This window comes from Chelon labrosus (genome assembly GCF_963514085.1).
Source record: "Chelon labrosus genome assembly, chromosome: 14".
In the NCBI taxonomy this organism is placed as follows: domain Eukaryota; kingdom Metazoa; phylum Chordata; class Actinopteri; order Mugiliformes; family Mugilidae; genus Chelon; species Chelon labrosus.
This window is the reverse complement of record NC_140347.1, coordinates 8,197,286-8,220,171: the sequence shown is the minus strand read 5'-3', so window position 1 is coordinate 8,220,171 and position 22,886 is coordinate 8,197,286. Positions and strand designations below refer to the sequence as shown.

General features: G+C 44.5%; 1 protein-coding gene across 1 annotated transcript in view; it reads right to left on the bottom strand.

Annotated features, from left to right (window-relative positions):
- Positions 1–1,761: 1,761 nt before the first annotated feature.
- igf2r (insulin-like growth factor 2 receptor) overlaps positions 1,762–22,886 on the bottom strand; it is a 48,546-nt gene continuing 27,421 nt past the window's right edge. Inside the window, exons 23-51 of the mRNA XM_084560598.1 lie at positions 21,903–22,079; positions 21,662–21,808; positions 19,807–19,985; positions 19,404–19,491; positions 19,030–19,236; positions 18,780–18,910; positions 18,010–18,113; positions 17,428–17,561; positions 17,140–17,336; positions 16,912–17,038; positions 16,648–16,779; positions 15,252–15,411; positions 14,671–14,779; positions 13,481–13,562; positions 13,256–13,389; positions 11,553–11,702; positions 11,307–11,465; positions 11,019–11,229; positions 10,500–10,652; positions 9,798–10,032; positions 9,393–9,529; positions 9,044–9,161; positions 7,854–8,000; positions 7,568–7,752; positions 6,909–7,095; positions 6,675–6,821; positions 6,510–6,579; positions 4,961–5,239; positions 1,762–4,876 (exon numbers count right to left, since the gene is read on the bottom strand). Coding sequence (XP_084416724.1) covers positions 4,724–4,876; positions 4,961–5,239; positions 6,510–6,579; positions 6,675–6,821; positions 6,909–7,095; positions 7,568–7,752; positions 7,854–8,000; positions 9,044–9,161; positions 9,393–9,529; positions 9,798–10,032; positions 10,500–10,652; positions 11,019–11,229; positions 11,307–11,465; positions 11,553–11,702; positions 13,256–13,389; positions 13,481–13,562; positions 14,671–14,779; positions 15,252–15,411; positions 16,648–16,779; positions 16,912–17,038; positions 17,140–17,336; positions 17,428–17,561; positions 18,010–18,113; positions 18,780–18,910; positions 19,030–19,236; positions 19,404–19,491; positions 19,807–19,985; positions 21,662–21,808; positions 21,903–22,079 — 4,439 coding nt within the window. The 3' untranslated portion in view covers positions 1,762–4,723. The remainder of the gene's footprint in view (positions 4,877–4,960; positions 5,240–6,509; positions 6,580–6,674; positions 6,822–6,908; positions 7,096–7,567; positions 7,753–7,853; positions 8,001–9,043; positions 9,162–9,392; positions 9,530–9,797; positions 10,033–10,499; positions 10,653–11,018; positions 11,230–11,306; positions 11,466–11,552; positions 11,703–13,255; positions 13,390–13,480; positions 13,563–14,670; positions 14,780–15,251; positions 15,412–16,647; positions 16,780–16,911; positions 17,039–17,139; positions 17,337–17,427; positions 17,562–18,009; positions 18,114–18,779; positions 18,911–19,029; positions 19,237–19,403; positions 19,492–19,806; positions 19,986–21,661; positions 21,809–21,902; positions 22,080–22,886) is intronic.

Below are 22,886 nucleotides of genomic sequence, written 5' to 3'. Positions count from 1 at the left end.
CAAGTTTAAACTTGTTTGTCTTTACAAGTCTCCAAAGAGTCTCAACTCTTTAGAGAAGAGTTCCAAAAGTCCAAATCGAGTCCCTAGTCCAAGTTAAGTTGAAGGTCCGGTCCACCTCGAGTCGTAGGTCGAGTTCAAGTTTCTCCTGTCAACACTTATCCAGGTGAAGTCCAAGTCAAGTTTATTTTTTACGTGTCTAAGTTGAGTCTAATAATCCTTTTAAGGAAAGTCCAAGTCAAGGACAGCGCTAAGTTCTTCAGGTAAAATCTTCCAATTCAAGTCTTTCAAAAGACCAAAGAACAAGTCAAGTTTAAGGTTATTCACAAGTCCACCTCAAGTTGTTTGTGACAAGTTTAAAGTTGTTTCCCTTAGGAGCCCTTAGGACTTGTAAAGAAGTCTCCAAATTTTCAAAACAAGTACAAAAGTATTCAGTACTTGTTTTGATCAAGTCTCAGCTCTTTAGAGAAGAGTTTCAAAAGTCCAAATCGTGTTTCTAGTCCAAGTCAAGTTTAAGGTCATTCACCCGTCCACTTCGAGTTGGTTGAGACAAGGAAAAGTCTTTCTTCTTTCTTCTAGACATCTTTCTCCTGTCAACACTTGTCCAGATGAAGTCCAAGTCAAGTTTAACGTTATTTTTCATGTGTCCAGGTTGAGTCTAAAAACCTTTAGGGAAAGTCCAAGTCAAGGACAACGTCGTACGTTTCTCCAGGTTCAAGTAAAGTCTTCTTGTTTTGATTTCAACTCTTTAGAGAAAAGTTTCAAAAGACCAAATCAAGACTCCAAGTCAAGTTTAAGATCATTCACGTGTCCACCTCGAGTTGTTCGAGACAAGTTTAAAGTTGTTTCCCTTAGGACTTGTCAAGAAGTCTCCAAACTTTCAATATAAGTACAGAAGCCTTCAGCACATGTTCTAATCAAGTCTCAACTCTTTAGAGAGGAGTTTCAAAAGTCCAAATGGAGTCTCTAGTCCAAGTCAAGTTTAAGGTCATTCACCTGTCACGCTAGTTTAAATCAAGTCTCAGATCTAAGTTCAAGTTTTAAGTTGTTTCCAAGAGACTAGACATCTAGACTTGTCTTCAAGTACTCAAATCATATGTCACTCAAATATATAGTCCAAGTCAAGTTTAAGATCATTCACCCGTCCACCTCAAGTTGTTCGAGACAAGGAAAAGTCTTTCTTTCTTCTGTCAAGACTTGTCCAGATGAAGTCCAAGCCAAGTTTAACGTTATTTTTTTACATGTCTAAGTCGAGTCTAAAAATCCCTTCAAGGAAAGTCCAAGTCAAGGACAACATTAAATTCTTCAGATTCAAGTAAAGTCTTCAGTTCTCCAAGTCGAGTTTCAGGACATTCAACAGTCCATCTCCAGTTGTTTGAGAGAAGTCCAAGGAAAATCCTGGGTGAGTAAAGGACAAATTTCAAGTCCTCCCAAGCCTAAGACTAGTCTAAATCAAGTCTCAGATCTGGTTCAAGTTTCAGGTTGTTTCCTAGAGACCTTAAGACTTTCTGTCTAGATGTCTTCAAGCTTTCAAATTGAGTCTCTAGTCTAAGTCAGGGTTAAAGAATTTGGAAGTCCATCTCAGGTTTTTTTTGAGAATAGTCCAAGGAGAAAATCTTCTTTTTGTCAGGATTTGTCTAAATGAAGTCAAGTTTAATGTTATTTTTCCATCGACAAACCTCAACGTCCAGATCAAGTGTAAAATAGTCAAAGTGTTGAGTTGTGCCCTATTTCCCTCAGTCAGAGAATAAACGACACCAGTGATAAACAGCAGATCTCTTATTTATTCAAATAATGCAATATTTTTACATCAATTTTTATATATTTTTTTTTAAATAGGAAAACAGGCAAAGAGCTGAAAACATATCAGACAACATAACTTACACAAACTAAAACGTAATAATGATCTCCCCGTCGTACCGAGTCGTCACAGGCACACTCTTGTGCTTTTTTTTTTTGTTTGTTTTTCAAGTGAGCCGACCTCGGGGAAAAAAAAAAAAAAAAAAAAAAGCACAAGAATGTCCCAGTGCTGTCTTCAGGAAAGGTCCCGTACGGTACCATGCAGACATGAGCCACGTGAACTTTGGTGCTAAATACAGCAGGAACAGACTTTATGAACCGACATTAGACGCTACCTCCTGCTGCTCTGTGACGAGGAGTGCTACGACGTCTCCTCGGAGAAAGAGACGAGATACAAAAGGAGACAAACTCACTCCAGCTCAGACCTCCTTCCAACAGAGTCGGGGATTTATCCAAAAAGCTTTTCAGAAAGACGGATGAAGTTCAAACCAATAGTTAAAAACGACCTCGATCTCGTTTAGTCTTTGCAGGAATTACAATCGTACTTTGACAATAAATATGGATTATTAAGAGTTCATTTGTATCTGCAGTTATTTAATAGTTCTTTGGAAACCATCGTTTCAGTCAGATATCATTACTCCACAAAGACCTTAAAAAAAAAGTGACTGAATACTGAAGCAAAGGGTTGGCGACGTGAATTTTATGGCACAACTCAAACTCATCCGTAGAAAAAACACTGACGCAACGTTTAGTATTTTCTTTTTTTAAAGTTTTGAATTTCTTCTTCGTGAGTAATTTGGTCACCATAGAAAACCGTGTTTAATAAATCCGCGTACAAAGGTTTAGAAATCCCCTGAATGGTGAACGGTTTGTTATCGAATGAGATTTTCTTTAGGCAATGAAATTCAGACACCAATGAATCTATTTAAATTGAGACGTCTTCAAGGATCTTGTTTTGTCCAAACTAGAGTCCAAAACAGATTTCTTCTATATATATATATATATATATATATATATATATATATATATATATAAAATATAGTTGATCACCAGATCTTCACATTAGATGACCAGACACCAGTTAGCGTCGAGGCTGAGGAATAATTAGCTTTACCTGCTAGCTAGTTTACATTTAAACCTGTTTATGGTGATTTATCAGCGGACAAACTTGATGAAAAGCAGTAAATTGACTTTTCTTTCCTTCAAATCACCCGACTGAACAATTAAAGGCTGATCAACTGAATTATTTTCTCTTGTTTCTGGTCATTCGTTTCATAATCAATGGTTCCACCAATGTGAGGATGTGCAGCTTGTTTCTAAGTCTGGGTTTTGAACTAAAGTTTGGACCAAAAGACGTAATATTTTTCACCATATTTAAGACTAAATTTCTGATCAGCTAATTGGGAAAATAATCTACAGATGAATCCAGAATGAAAACAACATCGAGTCTGGGCCAAGAAAACACGTTCTCTTCCTTCTGTTGCACATCAGAGCAGATGAAATCAGCTCAGACTGACCCACCGGTTGAATCAACAGAAACGACCATCGCTGAGGCCTTTTGTGATTCTACAAACTTTGTCGGGGATTAAAAGAAACAAGCTGCAAGTGAGATGACACCCAAATACTGTGAGTTTATACTGTGTGGGCTCTAATGTGGAAAACACCAGCGTCTACATCCTCATCGCCGACGTCCCCTGGGGAAAATACTAGGTGGATTATTCCGAAGACAATACGTCCAGCGGAGGTCGTCATCCTGCATGTTTGCTTCACATGCTGAACGGGGCTGAGTTAGGCCGTTAATAACACTTGGCGAGTTAAAATCTCTCCTTTGATCGACAATCACGAGTCTGAACACCAAATCTGTCCAAGCAGGACACGGATCCTGACTTCCATACATCAGTGGCAGCAGAAATATGGCTTTAGCAGGAGGGGAGGAGGGGAGGGGGGGAGGAGGGGAGGGGGGGAGGGGGGTGAGGGGGTTACTTCCGTCAACCATCCATTCACACTTAAGGCCATCTCTATTTCCACCCGCAACAGAGACACGTACAGACAATTAATTTAAATAATCGTAAAAACTATTCACCGGTGAAGACGACAAACAAACAAACAAACAGAACGTCCATTTTTATAGAACATTATTCGTCTATGTACAACGTCTCTGATCAACACAGGACAAAAAAAAAAAAATCTAATCTGTCGCCGGACACGATTCATCGATAAGTAAAATTCTTCATCGGGGCGAGAGGAAAGGCATCGTGCTTCCTTTTCAACAGGGAAACTGTAAGAGCGACTGTAAACAGCAAGAAAAGATAAATGGGCGTCTTTATTCCCTTTAAATACGACTCAAGTCGTCACCCTCACTGCCTACGACCTAGACCCTAGACCTGGACCCTAGACCCTGAGCCCTGAGCCCTGGGCCCTGAGCCCTGAGCCCTGGGCCCTGAGCCCTGGGCCCTGAGCCCTGGGCCCTGAGCCCTGGGCCCTGGACCCTGGACCCTGGACCAGCCTCCTGTTTGCCTTTGAGCTGCTCACAACATAACCCAGTTTGCAGTGAGACGTGTTATTCCCAGTTTTAAATCAAAGTGCTAAAGCAATGGCACAGCTTCATTTCAAAATCACTACAAAGAAAACAAACCTCTCACTCACATCATCTTTTTTTTTTCTGGCTCGTCTCACTGCAGGCCTGATTTTATCGGATACATGTGAGGAAACCTTTAAATAACTTCAATAAATAAACACAGTCCGTAGACAGTGAGGTGGAGTTATCAGAGTGAAGGTGCAGCCCAACAACAAAACAAAAAAACAAAATAATAAACTATCCCCAGACGAGAGCGTTCTGCTTCCAGTGTCCTTGCTGTGACGGAGACATTCACTGAGAGAGAAGAGTTCAGATTGGACGGAGGGAAGCAGGAAGCAGGAAGTGACGTCACACCCTGAGGAGGTCCTCGTCGCTGTCGTCCTCGTCCCGTTTCCTGCCGGCTGCCGTGTTGTTGCCGCGGCCTGAGGAGCGAGGCTTGCCGCTCTTCCTCTTCCTGTCCGCCTCGTCCAGGAGGCCCACCAGGTCCTCGTCGCTCTCCTCCTGAAGACGGAGGAACATCGGTGAGGTGATCGGTGGGACGGGACACACGGTGACAGACGGGGAGGGGAGGGGGTTGTCACTCACCTGCATGAAGGCGCTGCGATGAGCCGCGGAGTGTTTGGACTTGAGCACCCGTACCCCCGGGACGCTCAGCACCTCGTCCTCGCTGTCCTCCTGCTCGTCCAGCGAGAACGAGCGCAGGCCGTCCGTGTTCACCGGCTTGGTGGTGATGTGACCGTTGCTGTGGTTACTCCGGCCGCGGTGGGAGTGGGAGGACGACGTGGATGAGGATGTGGGCGGGGCTTCGAGCTCCTCCATCAGCCACTCCATCTCCTCTTCGCCCCCTTCCTCGTCCGTGTTGACCTGAGGATTTTTAAAACCGACGAATTAAACAGTGTTGGCATTAAATCTTTGTCGAGGCGAGAGCGGCTGATGCGTTCAATGACCGTCATGTCTCACGGCTCAGTTCACCACTCAGCATGTGAACTCCTGCTACCTTCAAGTGGAGTTGTCTTTAACACGCTCACAAATAAACTTGGCGCCCTCTGCTGGTATTAACAATCTCGTAAGTGGATATTTTCACAGATAGCGGAGGTGGATGGTGACTTAGAATATTGTAATTTAGTCATTCAGAGTTAAACTTGTGATTTTATAATATATCTGAGGTAAAATGTTGATATTCCCAAAGATCACATCCCATACCGGGCTGCTAGCTTGCTAACTGTTAGCCTCAGTAGCATAGCAGCACACGTCGGTTAAGGTTCCATCCCACTCTGGGTTCCCTCTGTTGTCACTATCAACAAATGCGTAGCAGCAGTTTAAATGTTCTCATCAGCTACATACACACATCTGCACACATTTAGGTCGAGGGCTGGATACTGGTCTCGATTTCCTGAATTATTATTTATTTTTTTTAAATTCCATTTTGACACAATTTTACTTAAAACTAATGTCGTCATTGGTTCCAGAGCCGAAGCAAGTAGAGCGCCCCCTGGTGTCCGGCTGCAGTATAGGTCATAAGCTCCGCCCCCTCCATGTTAGTGGGCGGGACTTGGGCCAAACTAAAACACTAAACTACACGTCAGATACATAAAAGGGTGGTTTCTGTCATTTTAGGTAGTTAATGTAATGTTGATGAATGTTCAAGTTTGTTTTTTTTTTTTTTTTTTGGATAAGTTTCGTTTTAGTTATTTATTTGACTCTATATAAACAGGATGTGACATAGTGCCGACTACTTGTTGCCATGCCAACTGCTCCGTGGGGCAGTGAAATTTTTTAAAACAAGTCCAGTGTATAATCCAACATTTCCTTGTAACTTGTGGAGGTAGAGCAGCGCGTAGTGTTAATTAAACGAAAACATGATCGAGTCTGGAGGAAGTGGAGACGTGTAGTCCATGTTTATATACAGTCTATGGTGAAAACCCTCAAATTAAAAAATTAAAACCAAACTTGATTTTTTTCTAATTCATTATCAAACTGCAACTTGATTTCAGGGAACCCTGAGCCAAACACAAGTGAACCAGATGCATATATCTTTTAAAATCAAACATTCTTGTTGGTATTTGATGACACTTAAATCTAAAATTTGATTTGCAGAAACTTTAGGACTCATTCATTCACCAGACGAACCCACCTTGGAATATTTATAAGAGACTTGGTTCCCTCTTTTACAGCAGCCTGTGACCTTCTGCATCACCAGCTCCCTGGAAGAATAAAATAAAACATTAAAGCGAGACTACAAATTTAAAAAAGACTATTAATAATAATACTATTAGTTAAAAGATGCTGACGTCTTCACCTCCTCTCTCTCTTGTGGAGCAGCAGCCCCAGCAGACAGACAGACAGACCCACCAACAGGAGGCACAGCACCACCCCCACCGCCCGGCTCCTCCTGGACAGAGCTGGAGTTGAGGTGCCGTCGTCGTCCGTCTGCCTTTCAACAGTCCTGTTAACAGAAGACATGTTCATCTTCTTCTCTGCAGATAGAAGCTAAATTATTTCACGCGGGCAGAGACCGGTTTGAACGACTCACGTCAGACCACACACGGCGTCTGTGTGCCACAAGAACATGTACTGGCATTCGTCGGTCTCCATCATGAACTCTGGGATGCCCACGCCTGCTGAGGGGTTGCAGTAGATCATGATGGTGGAGTACGCCATCTTGGTTTTCTCCCGCCCGCACGTCGACTCAGAGGGGACGATCACCTCCAGTTTGGCTCCTGATGGAAGAGAAAAGATGAGGGTGACTCACTGCATACTGCAAGTATCAAGATATTATCACTGCAGACACATGTAGGAGGAGGACGTATACTAATTCATAGTTTAGTTAGAGGAGAGGAGAGGAGAGGAGGAGGGAGGAGAGGAGAGGAGAGGAGGGGATGGGAGGGGAGAGGAGAGGAGAGAGGAAAAGACAGGAGAGGAGAGGATACAAGAGGAGAGGAGAGGAGAGGATACAAGAGGAGAGGAGAAGAGGGGAGAGGAGAAGAGAGGAGAGGAGAGGATACAAGAGGAGAGGAGAAGAGAGGAGAAGAGAAGAGAGGAGAGGAGGAGGAAGAAAAGGAGAGGAGAGGATACAAGAGGAAAAGAGAGGAGAGGAGAGGATACAAGAGGAAAAGAGAGGAGAGGAGAAAGATGTTAATAATCAGTATGGAGTAAAGGGAGTAAAGTATTTTTAACCGTGTGATAAACTACCTGCTACGTAGTACTTGGCTTTGCTGGACGTCCCGATCTTGCGTCTGTAGTCTCCGTTGAGTTTGACCTGACAGACGTTGGCACCGAGACACATGGGGAGGGAGGTGTTGGTGATGCCAGACAGCTGGATGTGGTAGATGTAGCTGTCACCGTTGGTACGGATGTCTCCAGAGGCCTGATGGTGGCTGACGAGATAACATACAAAGAAAGAGATGGTTTGATTAGAATGAATGAAATAAAATGACTGGGAGGGCGGGGGGGGAGGGGGAGGGGGGTCTAGTGTTACCTGAAGTAGAGAGGTCCCAGACTGAGCTTGGCTCCGGTGTCAGGAACCTGTATCGTCCCGTTCACCATCTCCACCTCAACCTGCTTCACCGCGCAGGCAAACCGAGTCTCCCAGCCAATCACAAACTCACAGGACGCCTCGTCAGCTCTGACACAGAGGATGAGATTAACATGACACTTAAAACAGAGATTAACGAGATTAACGAGATTAACAGGACTAAGTGCAAAACTAAACATGTTATAGAAACTGCTGTTATTTTAATCTAGACATGGAGATAATCAGACTTTTACTCAAAACTTGATACAGCCTAAATATTCTTTTGCACCTTTAATACATTTACTCTTATATAGTCCACCGATCAGGCATAACATTATGACCACCTTCCTAACATTGCGTAGGTCTCCCTTGTGCCTCCAAAACAGTCATCAGAGAATGGACATGGGCCTTCTGAGGGTGTCCTGTGGTGTCTGGCTACAGGATGTTGTTATTGGGGGGATCTTTGAGGGGAGGGGCCTCTGTGGATCATCCCACAGATACTTGATCAGTTTGGGATCTAGTGAATTTGGAGGCCAGGTCAACACCTTGTGCTGTTCTTCATGTTTTTTTTTTAGTTGTTCCTAAAGTGTTTTTGTGGCTGCATCCTGCTGGGGATGGCTGCTGCCATCAAGGAGTGTCATTGCTATGGGGTGGGGGTGCCTGGTCTGGTCTAGGTGGGTGCTACATGTCTAAGTAACATCCACATGAAAGAATGCCAGGTCCAATAGTTTCCCAGCAGAACATTGAATTGTCACAAGATGGTCAATGTTGTTCACTGCTCCTGTCAGTGGTCATAATGTTGTGGCTGATAACTTTTCTTATTTGTGTTTGACTTGAGAACAGCAGCAGCAGCAGCAGCAGTGCAAGAAAAGTCAGTGTGAAGCATGTAAACTGCAGGAATTCAGCCTCGTGACTGTGAATAACATTAAGTCCACTGACAAATGTTCTGCAGAGCTCCTCTAGTGACGCCTCAACAGAGAAAGTTTAACCTCAAAGACAAACACTCTGTTCTGACATTAACCGGCCGGTTAGAGATCCTGAACCTAAGAGTAAACGTTTCTGTCTGAGCCCCACGTGTAGGACATGGAGTTTATTATCAACCAAATCTAATCTGCAGCTTAAAAGACTTGACAAGCTGACGGTGCCGGAGCTACCTGATGAGGACTGGGTGTCCGACCGTGGAGCCACAGCTCAGCTGGATCACCGTCTTGGCCTTGATGCCGTTACCGCAGACATCGTCTCCGGCCGAGTAGGTCACAGAGATATTTCCGCCTGCGAAAGGAAAGAGAGAGAGAGAGAGAGACTGTGAGGACGTTGTACTAACAGATGAAAATAAAAATAAAAGCTGTGAGAGCCATTAATAACAGAAATCAAAGAATGGGATTAGGGGTTAAAGCAAATCCAAGGTTTTAAATCTCCATAGTATCTGTGACGTCATTCTTCCAGCCACTAACCCAAATCTTTGCCAAGTGAAAGTGAAATGTGTTTGACTCGTTCTCTCACCGGTGTAGCTCATCTCCTGAGTGTAGACTCGGCCCAGGGTCTGAGTCTTTCCTCCTGCCGAGTGCCGGCACACGGTGGCCCCCTCCGGACAGCCGGGCTGTCCTCCGTGGATACTCTGACACAGGTTGATGAAATACCTGAGGCCACAGAGTCACGTGTCAACACATTTAGAACAAACAGACACATGGAGACACGTTTATGTCTGACTGTACATCTGTAGAAATACGTCTACTGTGTGTTTCTATTGAGAAAAAGACATTTTATTGTTGCAGAAAATCCTGTATTTGAGGCTTTTGATTTTAGAATATATTTCTCTGAGGTATTAACGTCGTAGATTGACAATAGCTAAGATAACTTCCTAAACAGAACATTATAAACGGTGTGAAAACTAAAAAGCGGACTCACGAATCTCCTCCGTGGCTGAACTTCCACGGGTCGGTGAGGGAGGACAGAGTCCGGAGGTCGAAGGTGTGATGCTGGCTGACCAGCTTACACTCCATCTTCTTCGGGGGGCAGACGGCGCTGGTGCGCCACTGGAAGGCGGCCGAGCAGCCGGCCGTCTCCGAGAGAAGCGTGGGGAAGCCGTGGCCCGCGGTCTGGTTGCAGGTGAAGATTATGGAGGACTGACGCTTACCAGAGGCTGGAGGAGGAAGAGACAGAGAGAACAGAGACCAGACGTTTTAAATTATCAAGAAGAATTCAGTGTCTGATGCTTGAAGAGGAAGAAACGCTTTATAGATTGCATTTTTCCACATGTCCTTGAATGCATCATTAACAAACCGCACTTCCTCTTGAATACAAACACAAAAATAAAATGATAGACGTGATTTCTGCTTTACTGAAATAAATACAGACCAACACAGTACACATGAGGGTGTCCTGTGGTGTCTGGCTACAGGATGTCATTAGTGGGGGGGGGGGCTTTGAGGGGAGGGGCCTCTGTGGATCATCCCACAGATACTTGATCAGTTTGGGATCTAGTGAATTTGGAGACCAGGTCAACACCTTGTGCTGTTCTTCATCTCACATCTTCAGTTCATGCTTCTATCTCAAACATCAGCCTGTCCGAGAACAGATGAACAGCGACGTGACGCCGGTTCGTCTCACCTGTGCTGCAGAATCCCCACTTCCTGTCCGTGTCGTAGTTGCCGGTGGTGGCGCACCACTTCCTCCCGTCTGTCCTGGCGTCCTTGGTGCACTCTGTGTACGGCTTCTTGTTGAGGATGAAGGGGAACACGCACACCTCGTCATCAGTGGTCACTGGAACGCAGAAAATAAATAAATAAGACAACTTCCTCGGGAGAACTGTAATAAAATCAAAGCGTGCTTCATCGTAATGATGCGTGAGGAGCGAGCACCTTTTTCTCTGAAGTATATCACATTGGTTTACAGTCTCATTGCATAGGGTGTAATTCTTAAAAATGAATGTACTAATGTTGGGACAGGATTTACGTCTGTTGGACTTTTCTACATCACTGATTTAAAAGGTCTGTGAAGACGTTCTACTCTCTCTGGAGTTTGCTCTAAACACATTTTCAGGTTTTCTCTTAAGGACCATTTTCTCAAGTTTATTTTAATCCAGTTTAAGATTTTCTACTTTCGAGGTTTGATTTCTTTCCGACGTACCCGGAGGACATGGATCTCCTCCGCCGTACTGCATCAGCACGGCCTGCTCCTCATGCTTGTAGTCCATGGTGATGGCCTTGCTCATTCCGAACGACGCCGCCGTCTTCCCTGAACCAGAACCGGACACGAGGCAAACCGCGCCCTTCTTACAGGACGCCTCCGCCACCGAACTGCAGACGTTGAGGTGATACATCCCGGTGCTTCCTTTCACCTGACGCACACAGCCTCAACGTTAGGGAACAAGACTCACCGATGAAATATTCTCTGATCTACCTCCTAGATACTAACCTGGACTTCGCCAGAGAGGGTCGCCAGGTCGAAGGTGAACTGCAGCTGGGAGTCGGTGAGCTTACAGTCGCTGGTGTGGGTGGAGTCTGAGCAGACGATCGGCGTCGCCCACTCGAACAAATAGATGCAGCCCTGCAGCCTCAGCATTTCCGGAGAGCCCTGGTTTCCAGATATGAAGGTGAGTTTAAAAATAAAAAAAAGTGTCCGGAGAGAAGAGAAACAGTGGGTTTTAAAGCGCAGACTGACCAGCTCGAGGCCTCGCTGGCAGGTGAAGATGATGGTTGAGGTGTAGTTCTGTGCAGGGTCTGCTGCACACACGGTGGAGCTGTGGTAGGTGATGGACACCTCGCCGGTCGCAGCGTTGAGCTCTGGACCTCTGGTGGTTCGCCCAATATCCTTTAATTAGAGAGAGAGAGAGAAAAGGACACAGAGGGTTTAAAATCAAACAAAAAGACAAAGAATCTTCATATTTATATTTCCCAGCTTGAATCACAACAGCTGACTTTATACAATAAACTCCCTGCAACCACAAATGTAGATTATGAGCATGTTAGCTTCAGCCTTAGTGGTATGTTGTGTTTCTATGTTGCTTCTTTGTTGTCCTTTATTACTTTTAAAAGTTATTGTGCAAATGTTTTTTTGTTTTTAATTATATGCTGTTTCCTGAATCCTCTTGTTAGGAACCTCCTCTCCACATGAAAGAAACGTGGCGGAGGCTACAACCCTGAGAACACCGTCAGGCCTGAAAGCTGATATGTGGCAGGATTTTGTAGATTTTGTGTATAACATTAGTTTAGTGAGAATGTCTTTCATTGCGTAGCAAAAATAGTTTCAAAACCGTTATAAATCTAAATGAACCGCTACTGAAGCGAGGCCCTATGCCTGTAAATACGGTCCAATCAGTGTAATGTTGTTGGGAGCACAGCAAGCCCCGCCCCCTTTTTGGTGATTTCAACATATTCCAAACTGTAGACGCTGCCATGCAATCTGAATGACTTCGTTGAGGGACTGTCCTGCAACAACTAACTGGCTTTTTAGTTTTAGCTCATTGTACATTATCAACACAGTTACCGGCGCTCTTTATTAAAATTAAATGTTACGAACTGAATCAGACGATTGTGAAGAGTCAATTTATTTTTAATTAATACCAACGTAGCCGACTTCACATCTGAAGTGAAGTTTATGCCTCTGTGGAACATGGACGGCACTTGTCAGTCTGGTTCACTCTGTAACAACTCCACCCAAACACTAGTTGGCGCCGTGTCTCTTTTACCAGTCGGGTTATATTTTGTTTCTACTTCCTGCTTCACTTTCAACAACGGCGACTGAAACTTCCGCCCCAAATTTTGCCGAAAATGTTTGTTATCTCTGAACCTCCTCAGTTAACCTTTCCTCATCGTGTTCCATCTTTACTGATCCAAAACAATCAATCTGAAAATTGCGGAGACGGAGAAGCAGCTGGAAATACTAAAGAAGAAACATGCTACTACCAAGAGGACCAATCACAGCTCTTGTGGTCTGCGTCGTTACATTTCTGCGGAGGGGCGCGTCAGGCTACGGCGTTAGGGTCTGGGCTGTCACCGTAGATACAGCATCAAGTTGACCCAGAAGCTTAAACCGCCTTTAAAGCACCTGAACTGATAAGCGGCAGCCATCTAGTGGTTAGTGGTGGTAGTGCAACCTGAGCTGAGCAGCAAAAACAATAGTTATCAACACCAAACTTGGTGGTTTGGACTTGTAAGTAATTGGAACAGCAGCATAAGTGAAATGCATTCTGGGACACCCGCCTCTACCAAGTCCACACAAGTTACCTCCTCATGCATGCATATCAACCTCGTCTGATGAAACATCCGATGTCTGGTTAACCTGCTCTCACTTCACTCATTTAACAGCTCAGCTATCAGTGCAACAGTGACAAAGTATAAAGAGCATTTGTCAGCGTGTCTCACCACAGGTGGCCCATTATCAGGATCCATACAAACGGCAGCTCCAGCTGGACAGGTGACCCCGGGGATGGGGTTCAGAGGCTGACAGATGTTGATGTAGAAGTCTGGAGACGCGTCGCTTTGTTCCACGGCTTCGTCTGAAAGGTAAATCAGGACTCATGTTGTTCTGGATTTGACTCTTCCCCGTTATTCCTACGTAATAAAAAAAAACACCCGCGGCCCACTGACCTGTTGCTGTGTAGTATCCGCTGGCATGAATGAGAGGAGTGAGGTCTATCAGAGAGGAGCCGTTCTGCACCGAACACGTTACCTGATAATTAGAAGAAAAGTCAGTGGGACACGTCTGTGGAGTCGAAAACCACGACCACAGGTCACGACACTCTGGATAGTAGCAGCTGTTGTGCTTCAGGAATTCAGGCATTTTTGTGCAGTAATGTTATTATTGTTTTATTGTTTTATTCAATGGCTCTGCTAAAAGGCTTCAGGAGGCTTTTCACACGTCCAAATAAACAGAAAATCTAATCCCACATTCCTGTCGGCTTTGATGAAGTCTCCAGAAGCTGATTGTGTTTCACCCGCACACTTCTCCTAAACTGAAATTCTATTTGCTCCGTGAGAAAAGCCCATTAAGTGCTAATTTGTGAAGGAATGCGACGCGTTTTCCACTCGACGACGTGGACAGAACGTCTTTGTATGAAACGCTGCACTTCTTCAGAGCATCCTGGAAATATGTGCAAAAAGCCAAAAACATGAGCGTGACTGAATCCTTTCATTATGAACACTTCACAGCTTCATTAGAGAGGCCGTTAAGGTAGCTAGTAACATCACTGCACATATATAGTATACTATATATATACACTGATCAGCCACAACATTATGACCACAGACAAAAACTGAAATTGTTTCAGTAGCTGTGGTTTACAAAACTACATGGCGGCTTTATATTTACTCTAAGTAGATATTTGACCCAGTTTTAACTTTTAAATTGTCCCCTATACCGATCAGCCACAACATTATGACCACTGACAGGAGAAGTAAATAACATTGACCATCATGTGACAATTCAATTTTCTGCTGGGAAACTTCTGGACCTGGCATTCACTGGTGTGGATGTTACTTAGACATGTAGCACCCATCTAGACCTGACCAGGCACCCCCACCCCATAGCAATGACACTCCTTGATGGCAGCAGCCATCCCCAGCAGGATGCAGCCACAGAAACACTTTAGGGACAACTAAAAGCCCCTCCCTACTAACAACATCCTGTTACCAGACACCACAGGACACCCTCAGAAGGACCATGTCCATTCCCTGATGAGTCACCACAAGGGAGAGCTGCACAATATACGAGGAAGGTGGTCATAATGTTATGGCTGATCCGTGTACGTGTACCACAGCACAAGCACGGGGTCACTTACAGCCTCCTCGCAGACCAGCGGCGTGTGGAAGGCGAAGATGTGTGTGCACGTCGCGGCGTCGGAGTCGATGAGGACGGGTTCTGGGTCAGAGGAGCTCATGCTGGACGGCCTGAACAAACACAACCAGAACTCATGTTGGAGTTTAACGAGAAACGCTTTACGGGTGTTTCTGCAAGTACACAATTACACCATGCATTTGGCTCGTAACGAAAACAACTGTTGAAATTAGTATTACTTCTTAAGGAACGTAAATATCTTGAATTCTCTCATTATAGTCACTTTTAAAACATTTAAAATCACTCTACTAGGAATAATAAATAGTCTCAATTCTTAAAAAACTTAAAAATCTTTTTCTGTTTTCACTTAAAGGATGTTTGAATCTAAAGATATTAATAAATATATAATATATAGCTGGGATTGTGCTGTTATTTGCACGTCTTACCACTTTAAGGGGAGTAAATCTTATATTATTTGAATGGAAATAAACAATCCAAGAGGGTTCAACCGTCTTCTCTGAGCCCATACACAAAAACCTTAAACAGCTGGACTAGACAGACAGAGCAGGTGGAGGAGGTCAGTACCTGCAGATGAAGTGGATGATGGTTTTGTGCTGCAGGCTGGAGTCTGCCTCACAGGGGCTTCCTCCTTCGTACGTCAGCTCCAGGATGTGATCCTTGTAGGAGAGCTTCTTGCTCACCAGGCCACCGCTGACCGCCGTCGTGGCGTCCTTGATGCACACGGCTGCAACGCATAACGTGCACAGAGATAAATTTGAGAACGCCGTTTTTATAAGCTGTAAACCCAGTGAACGCTCAGTCTGAGCCCTTTATAGATCAAATGCTTAGTCTTTATAAACAAGTGATCAGATTCAGATTTTAATATGTAATAAATGTGTTTTCTTTCTGAACACTGGTGTTGTCATATACTTAGAAAAGCCAGAGATATTGTGGGTCCTTGTGGAGAGGAGTTGGTTTAGGAGCTGTCAATGATCTGAGGGGAACCGGACTGACGGGCGTCAAACAGAGAACTCAGTGTTTCATAAACCGAGTGAACGTCACGTCAAGACTGAACAGTAACTAGAGGAGAACCGAAGGTAATAATCCCTCCTCTGACCCTCGGCCTCGTTCATATACGGACGAAAACCACACAGAGACAAATGCATGCAGCACATTTAACTGGTTAAGTGTTGGACTGAGTCTGTGAGAGACTGACGAGAAATGATCTACAGGATTCAAAGTAGAATCACGTTTGAGCAACAAAACCGTGAGAAACAAGGAGACGGCAGAGTTATTCATCAAGACAAAGATGCGACGACCGATCAGCCATAACATTATGACCACCTTCCTAATATTGTGCAGGTTCCCCTTGTGGTGACTCATCAGAGAATGGACATGGGCCTTCTGAGGGTGTCCTGTGGTGTTAGGGGAGGGGGGGCGCTTTGAGGGGAGGGGCCTCTGTGGATCATCCCACAGATACTTGATCAGTTTGGGATCTAGTGAATTTGGAGGCCAGGTCAACACCTTGTGATGTTCTTCATGTTTTTTTAGTTGTTCCTGAACTGTTTTTGTGTGTTCCTGCGTCAGACTGCATCCTGCATCAAGGAGTGTCATTGCTATGGGGTGGGGGTGCCTGGTCTGGTCTAGGTGGGTGCTACATGTCTAAGTAACATCCACACCAATGAATGCCAGGTCCAGAAGTTTCCCAGCAGAACACTGAACTGTCACAAGATGGTTTAAATGTTATTTACTTCTCCTGTCAGTGGTCATAATGTTGTGGCTGACTGGTTTATGACGCAAACACCCAAACGTTTCCTGCAAGGAAACACCATCCACGTCTGGTCCCTTCGTCGACAATATTTTCTCTTTACTCTGAAACACTGAAATATTCAACAGGGCCTGAAACGTCCACCAGTGACCAGCTCTCAGCTACAAAGACGTGGACGACCAGCTGATCTCAGGTCAGCTCAGCGGTACGTACCGGAGTCAGGGCTGCATCCAGCGCCGGTCATATTTCCGCAGATGTTCATGCGGTACATCTTCCTCTGCTCCTGGTGATCGTACACGGTGTAGCCTATCTCCTTGGTCAGGGAGCTCAGATCAAACAGATGACCTGGTGGAGAGCAGTCAGACGTCACACATGAGATTTCATACAAATATACAAGTATTCAAGCGTGTAAGAAAGAAATAGAGAAGAGGTTAGACAGGAAAGTAAGAGTGGAGCAGCTGTGTGTGAGAGTCTGACCTGTAGCAGGGTTGGTGACTCTGCAGTTGTCGTGTTGTGTGGTGTTGAGAGGGCAGGCAGCAGCTGTTAGCCACAGGAAGGTGAACACACAGTCCTCAATCTGAGAGATCAGAGTAGGTCGGGAATCCTGGGTGGTCGAAAGGACACGAGTTTAGATTTTTAGAAACACGCAGCTCTGAGGGACGAGCTGCTGCTCTCAGAGACTGACCAACGTCTCCGTCCTCTCACCACTTTGTCATGGTCACACTTGAAGCGGATGATGCTGCTCGTGTTGCGGCCTCCGTCGGGACAGGCCTGCCCGCCGGTGTACTGCAGAATCAGCACGTTTCCGTCCCACGTCGGGCCAGAATGCACCTGCCCCAGGCTCACGTACTCGTCCCCGTCCTTCAGGCAGGACGCCGCGCTGGACGGACACCTCCACGGACCTGAGACGAGTGAAGGGTCAGCTTTTTTTTTATATATAAATATTTATTTTGAGAACACATGTTGTCGGTTAGAAGAGGGTGAGACACCGACCTCCCTGCTGCACCAGCGTCCTGCACACGTTGATGTAAAACTGTTTCTTCGTGTCCCCAGTAGAGGACTCCACCTCCCAGTTCTGGGTGTTCATAGCCAGAGGGGAGAGGTCATAGGAGCGTCCCTGGTCGTCTCTGAGGACAGAATGAACATGAGGGGTTTAAAATCATGAATCACGTCTTTCTGTTAGAGAAGGTTTAACTCTTTAACACCATGTAAACATTAACTCTTCCTATATTTTTAAGAATCAGTCACCAAAGGATCGTTCTGCTGCACATAAAGCACGAGTACCTTATATCTGAGCGTCTGCATTCACAATGATCTAGATCCAGTGTAATATAAGGTTTACATATTCCTGATTGTACCTTATTGCAAATTCTATTTTATATATTTCCATGGTATTTAATTTTCTATTTTTCTCATTTTCTTTGTTTTTATTACTTTTACTCAGACCGGTTATCAAACATAAGGCTATATGAGAGTGAAGAGGACAGCTGAAGCGACATAAAAATTAAAAATGAGAAATGCAAAATAAAAAACGAGGGATCAGGAGGAGGACGAAAGGTGGTGGAGGACGGTTACTTGTAGGAGCAGCTGGTGGTTTTGACCGGAACGCAGGCCAACGCCGTGGGCCAGCTGAACTGGTACGTACAGTCTGAGGTCTCGTTAATGAAATGTGGCATCCCCTGAAGAAATGAAGCAGATAAAATAAAAAATCATTAAAAGATCTGAAACGTATCCTGTGATTTATTCAAGAACAATTTTTACTGTCGTACGCTCTCAACCTCGTTGGCGTAACGGTTTATAGCCAGAAAATAGCTTATAATTAGAACAAACTCTCCTCAAAACTAAACTCAAACATCTGAATATGCACCGATCAGCTAAAACATTATGATCACCTTCCTAATATTGTGTAGATCTCCCTTTTGGTGACTCATCAGAGAATGGACATGGGCCTTCTGAGGGTGTCCTGTGGTGTCTGGCTACAGGATGTTGTTAGAGGGGGCCTTTGAGGGGAGGGGCCTCTGTGGATCATCCCACAGATACTTGATCAGTTTGGGATCTAGTGAATTTGGAGGCCAGGTCAACACCTTGTGATGTTCTTCATGTTTGTTTGAGTTGTTCCTAAAGCTGCTGCCATCAAGGAGTGTCATTGCTATGGGGTGGGGGTGTCTGGTCTGGTCTAGGTGGGTGCTACATGTCTAAGTAACATCCACACCAATGAATGCCAGGTCCAGAAGTTTCCCAGCAGAACATTGAACTGTCACAAGATGGTTTAAATGTTATTCACTTCTCCTGTCAGTGGTCATAATGTTGTGGCAGATCGGTGTATGCGAGCGCTGTAAACTCACAGGATTCATGTCAGGGTGGCAGGAGAAGTAGATCTCTGTGGATCTCTTGTAAATCTTATGACACGTCGCTCCGTTGGTGTAGTTCAGGATGATCTGGTTTCCCACGTAGCTCAGAAGCTGGTTAGCTAAACCTGCAGACATGGAAAATAAAATAATAACAGAAATAATGAGACCAGATCTACGTTAAAGATCAGACAGAGTGACTGTGTTTATTTTATTTTTTTGCGTTCACACACACACACACACACACCTGCAGTCTTGTGCGTGGTTCCCTCCACCTGGCAGGAAGAGACCGATTCAACGCCCGAGCCCGTTGAGCAAACGTCTTTCTGGAGCGCGCTGCAGACCGACAGGTGGTAGACGTACTTCCCTTCACTGACGGCGTAATCTTTACCCTTCAGAGAGCTCAGGTTGAACTCGTAGCCGCTCTTGGGGTCGCGGACCCGACAGCTGTCGCCTGGCACGGGAGGAAAAGCGTGGATGTTTGATATTAGGATAGAGGCTCTTACAACTGACGCACACTCAGTCAATACAGTGTTATCACTGTCACTGCTCCTCTTAAACACATCTTGTCTGCAGAAATAATCTGAGAGCAGCCGTTTTAGCACAGTATCGTGTTTGTACCTTGTGCCTTCTTGATGGGACAGGCCTCGGACGTCCTCCAGATGAAGATATATTCACAGCCCTCTTCACGGTCAAACATGGGGGAGCCCTAGAGGTAGACGAACATCAATGATTATAGTGGGCTGCATGTCCAAAAACCAAAACTCTTCCTGTTGTGTTTAGTTTGTCTGTCTTTGGTGCACTGTTTCCCATAAAATGTGAACACTACGGTGTCCCACCAGGGTCTAATTTGCTGGGACATGGTCTCATAATGAATCTCTCCCTCCCAAAACTTCATGTGCATTTAAGTTTGATCTCACATGAATCAGACTGGAAAAGTTTGAGTTCAATGACGACTAAGGGAGATCTTCTAAACTGTGTCTGGTGGTGTTCACGGGGGGGGGGGGGCTCTCTTGGTACTCACTGGGTTTTCGTCGCAGTGGAAGATGATGCGAGTGGAGTAGTGGGACGAGGAGCCGCAGCTGTCCCCGTTCTGGTACATGATGCTGACGGAGCCGTCCTCCGCCAGCTGGGGGCTCGACTGGACGTAGCCCAGGTTCAAGCTTTTCCCGTCGACCACGCCACAGGCTCCCAGGGGACCCACTGCAGGAGACAGAGACAGAGATTTATGGTCAAATCCAAAGAGCGGAATCAGGATCTGTGACAGACGATCTATTACTTTAAATTAGTAAAATAATCTGCCAACAGAAGCCAAGTCTCAAACAGACTCAAAGAACCCACAGATGTGTGAAAACTGGTGTTTTTAGACTAAAAACAAGCTGATTTGTATCAATGCATGTAAAATATGAACAGGACAGTTTAGTAAACAGCTATAAATGTGACTTTAGCTGTGGTAGCTGTGGCAGTTCTTACTTGAAGCTTCAACTTAACCACAATGTCAAACATTTAAGAGTTTCTTCTCTTTAGCTCCAATCGTCAGGGAACGTTTTTGATACTGAACTCAGTTTAATACGTTTTCTAAACAAAAGAGTAATCCATTGTCTTGACTTCTTGTGAGTTTTGACCATGTGGTTAATGTTCATTTAAATATAAGTTGAAAGTAATAGAGGAGGAGGAGGAGGAGGAGGAGGAGGAAGGGTGATATGATTTGAATACTGGGAAATATAGAGGCTGCAATCATAGATAGAACTATAACATGATGGTTATATGCTGTTATTTATATTATGTCATCGTTCAACTAAGTCACAGTGATTTTTTTCAGGTTCCATCATGTCAATATTATTAGTTTTCAGTTGCTCTTTTCATATTTGACGGTAAATTAAATATTTTCTGAGTTGAACCGTTGGTCGGCTAAAGCGATAAACTCAAGAAAATGTGCAGATTAGTCTTTAGCTGCAGCTGTCTACACATGAAACCTTCATTTACTGCTTCACTGATGATCAGTTTAACTTTTTATGTGGTTAAAATTAATTTCAAAGTGGTTGTTTTAGGTGGATCAAACTTTAATGTCCTCCTCTCTAAGCGGCCTAAATAAAATAAATGTCAAATTTCTGAACGGACAAGATGTGAGTTGAGTCTGTCTGAAGTTAACAAGAACTTTAAAACTAACCGTTAGTCGTCAAGATGAGAAATCTAAGCAGAAACAAAAACATTGGTGGCCTCAACTGATGTGAACATAGTTAAACTGATCTTAACTGGGCAATGTGAGTAAATGTGACCCAGCAACTCTAATAGAATCAAGTTGAAACAATAAATGATCGTTGGGTATAGCTGAGCTTTTTGAGTTGAGTTTAGTCACAGTTTTAAGGTATTTTTTAAGTTTTAAAGACTTCTCAATAGCAAGTTATAACATGTTATTAAGAACAAAACACAAAAACCACCTCATGATGAGAAGAATTATCTTGGTAGATGAAAAACAAGCATGTTTCATATATTTAATCTGCAGTATTAATGCAAACCTCCATATAAAATGTTAAACTGATGATCAGTGAAGCAGTAAATGAAGGTTTCATGTGGCTGCAGCTAAAGACTAATCTGCAGATTTTCTAGAATTTATTGCCTTAGCCGACCAACGGTTCAACTCAGAAAATATTTAATTAACCATCAAATATGAAAAAATAATTTAAAAAAAGTCACAGTGACTTAGTTCAATGATGACACAATACAAATAACAGCATATAACCATATACACATGATGCACTTCCATTTAAAGCTGGATAAACTTTAATTAAATCAAATATTAATGAATTAGTTGATGACATATTCTACTTATTTTTACATCATAACCCTGTGTGTTTGTCTAAACCTCATTTCCTGACCTGGACAATCCTTCAGGGTCGGGAGGGGTCTGCACACGTTGATGTAAAACCTCCGTGACGTGACCACGCTGGGGTCTATGGGGATCCAAGGGCTGTCGTCCGCAGACCGCATCAGGCGGCTCAGGTCGTACAAGTTACCGTGGTCGTCTGGGGGGGTTAGGGGAGAGGAGGGCGTGTAAGAGTTAAACTGGTATGTTTCATCCGACTCGTGTTCGCCGACTCGTGGATTAAAAAAACGTACCGCTGATCCTGCAGTCGACTGGAGCAGGTATGCACACCAGAGCGGTGGAGAACTCAAAGACGGCGTTGTGGACCACGCCGTCGGACGACGTGCCCATGTCCTCTCGCACCAGCTTCAGGGAACCAGGGTGAGAGTTTGGATCGCACACAAAATTAATGATGAAGGTGACGCGAGTTCCTGAAACAACAAAGAGTCAACAACATCATAATCACACACGTAACCTATAAGACCTTCCACCTGTATCTAATATAAATACATACACTGCCTGGCCTATGTTTAATAGAGAAAGTAAGAGCATTTCCACACGTACAATGTGAAGAGAACTCAAGGGATTGGGGCTGAACAGCTGTGTAGCCTTAAGAAAACCACTAATCAGTGAGGATAACTGGAAAAAAAGGCTTCAGTTTGCTAGGGAGCATAAAGATTGGACTCTGGAGCAATGGAAGAAGGTCATGTGGTCTGATGAGTCTAGATTTACCCTGTTCCAGACTGATGGGGGCATCAGGGTAACAAGAGAGGCAGATGAAGTGATGCACCCATCATGCCTAGTGTCTACTGTACAAGCCTGTGTTGCCAGTGCTATGATCTGGGGTTGCTGCAGTTGCTCAGGTCTAGGTTCAGCAACATTATGTTGCCCAAAGAATGAGGTCAGCTGACTACCTGAATATACTGAATGACCAGGTTATTCCATCAATGGATTTGTTCTTCCCTGATGTTCATGGGCATATTCCAAGACGACAATGCCAGGATTCATGGGGCTCAGATTGTGAAAGAGTGGTTCAGGGAGCATGAGGCGTCATATTCACACATGGATTGGCCACCACAGAGTCCAGACCTTAACCCCATTGAGAATCTTTGGGATGTGCTGGAGAAGGCTTTGTGCAGTGGTCAGACTCTCCCATCATCAATACAAGATCTTGGTGAAAAATGAATGCAATACTGGATGGAAATAAATCTGGTGACATTGGAGAAGCTTATTGGAAC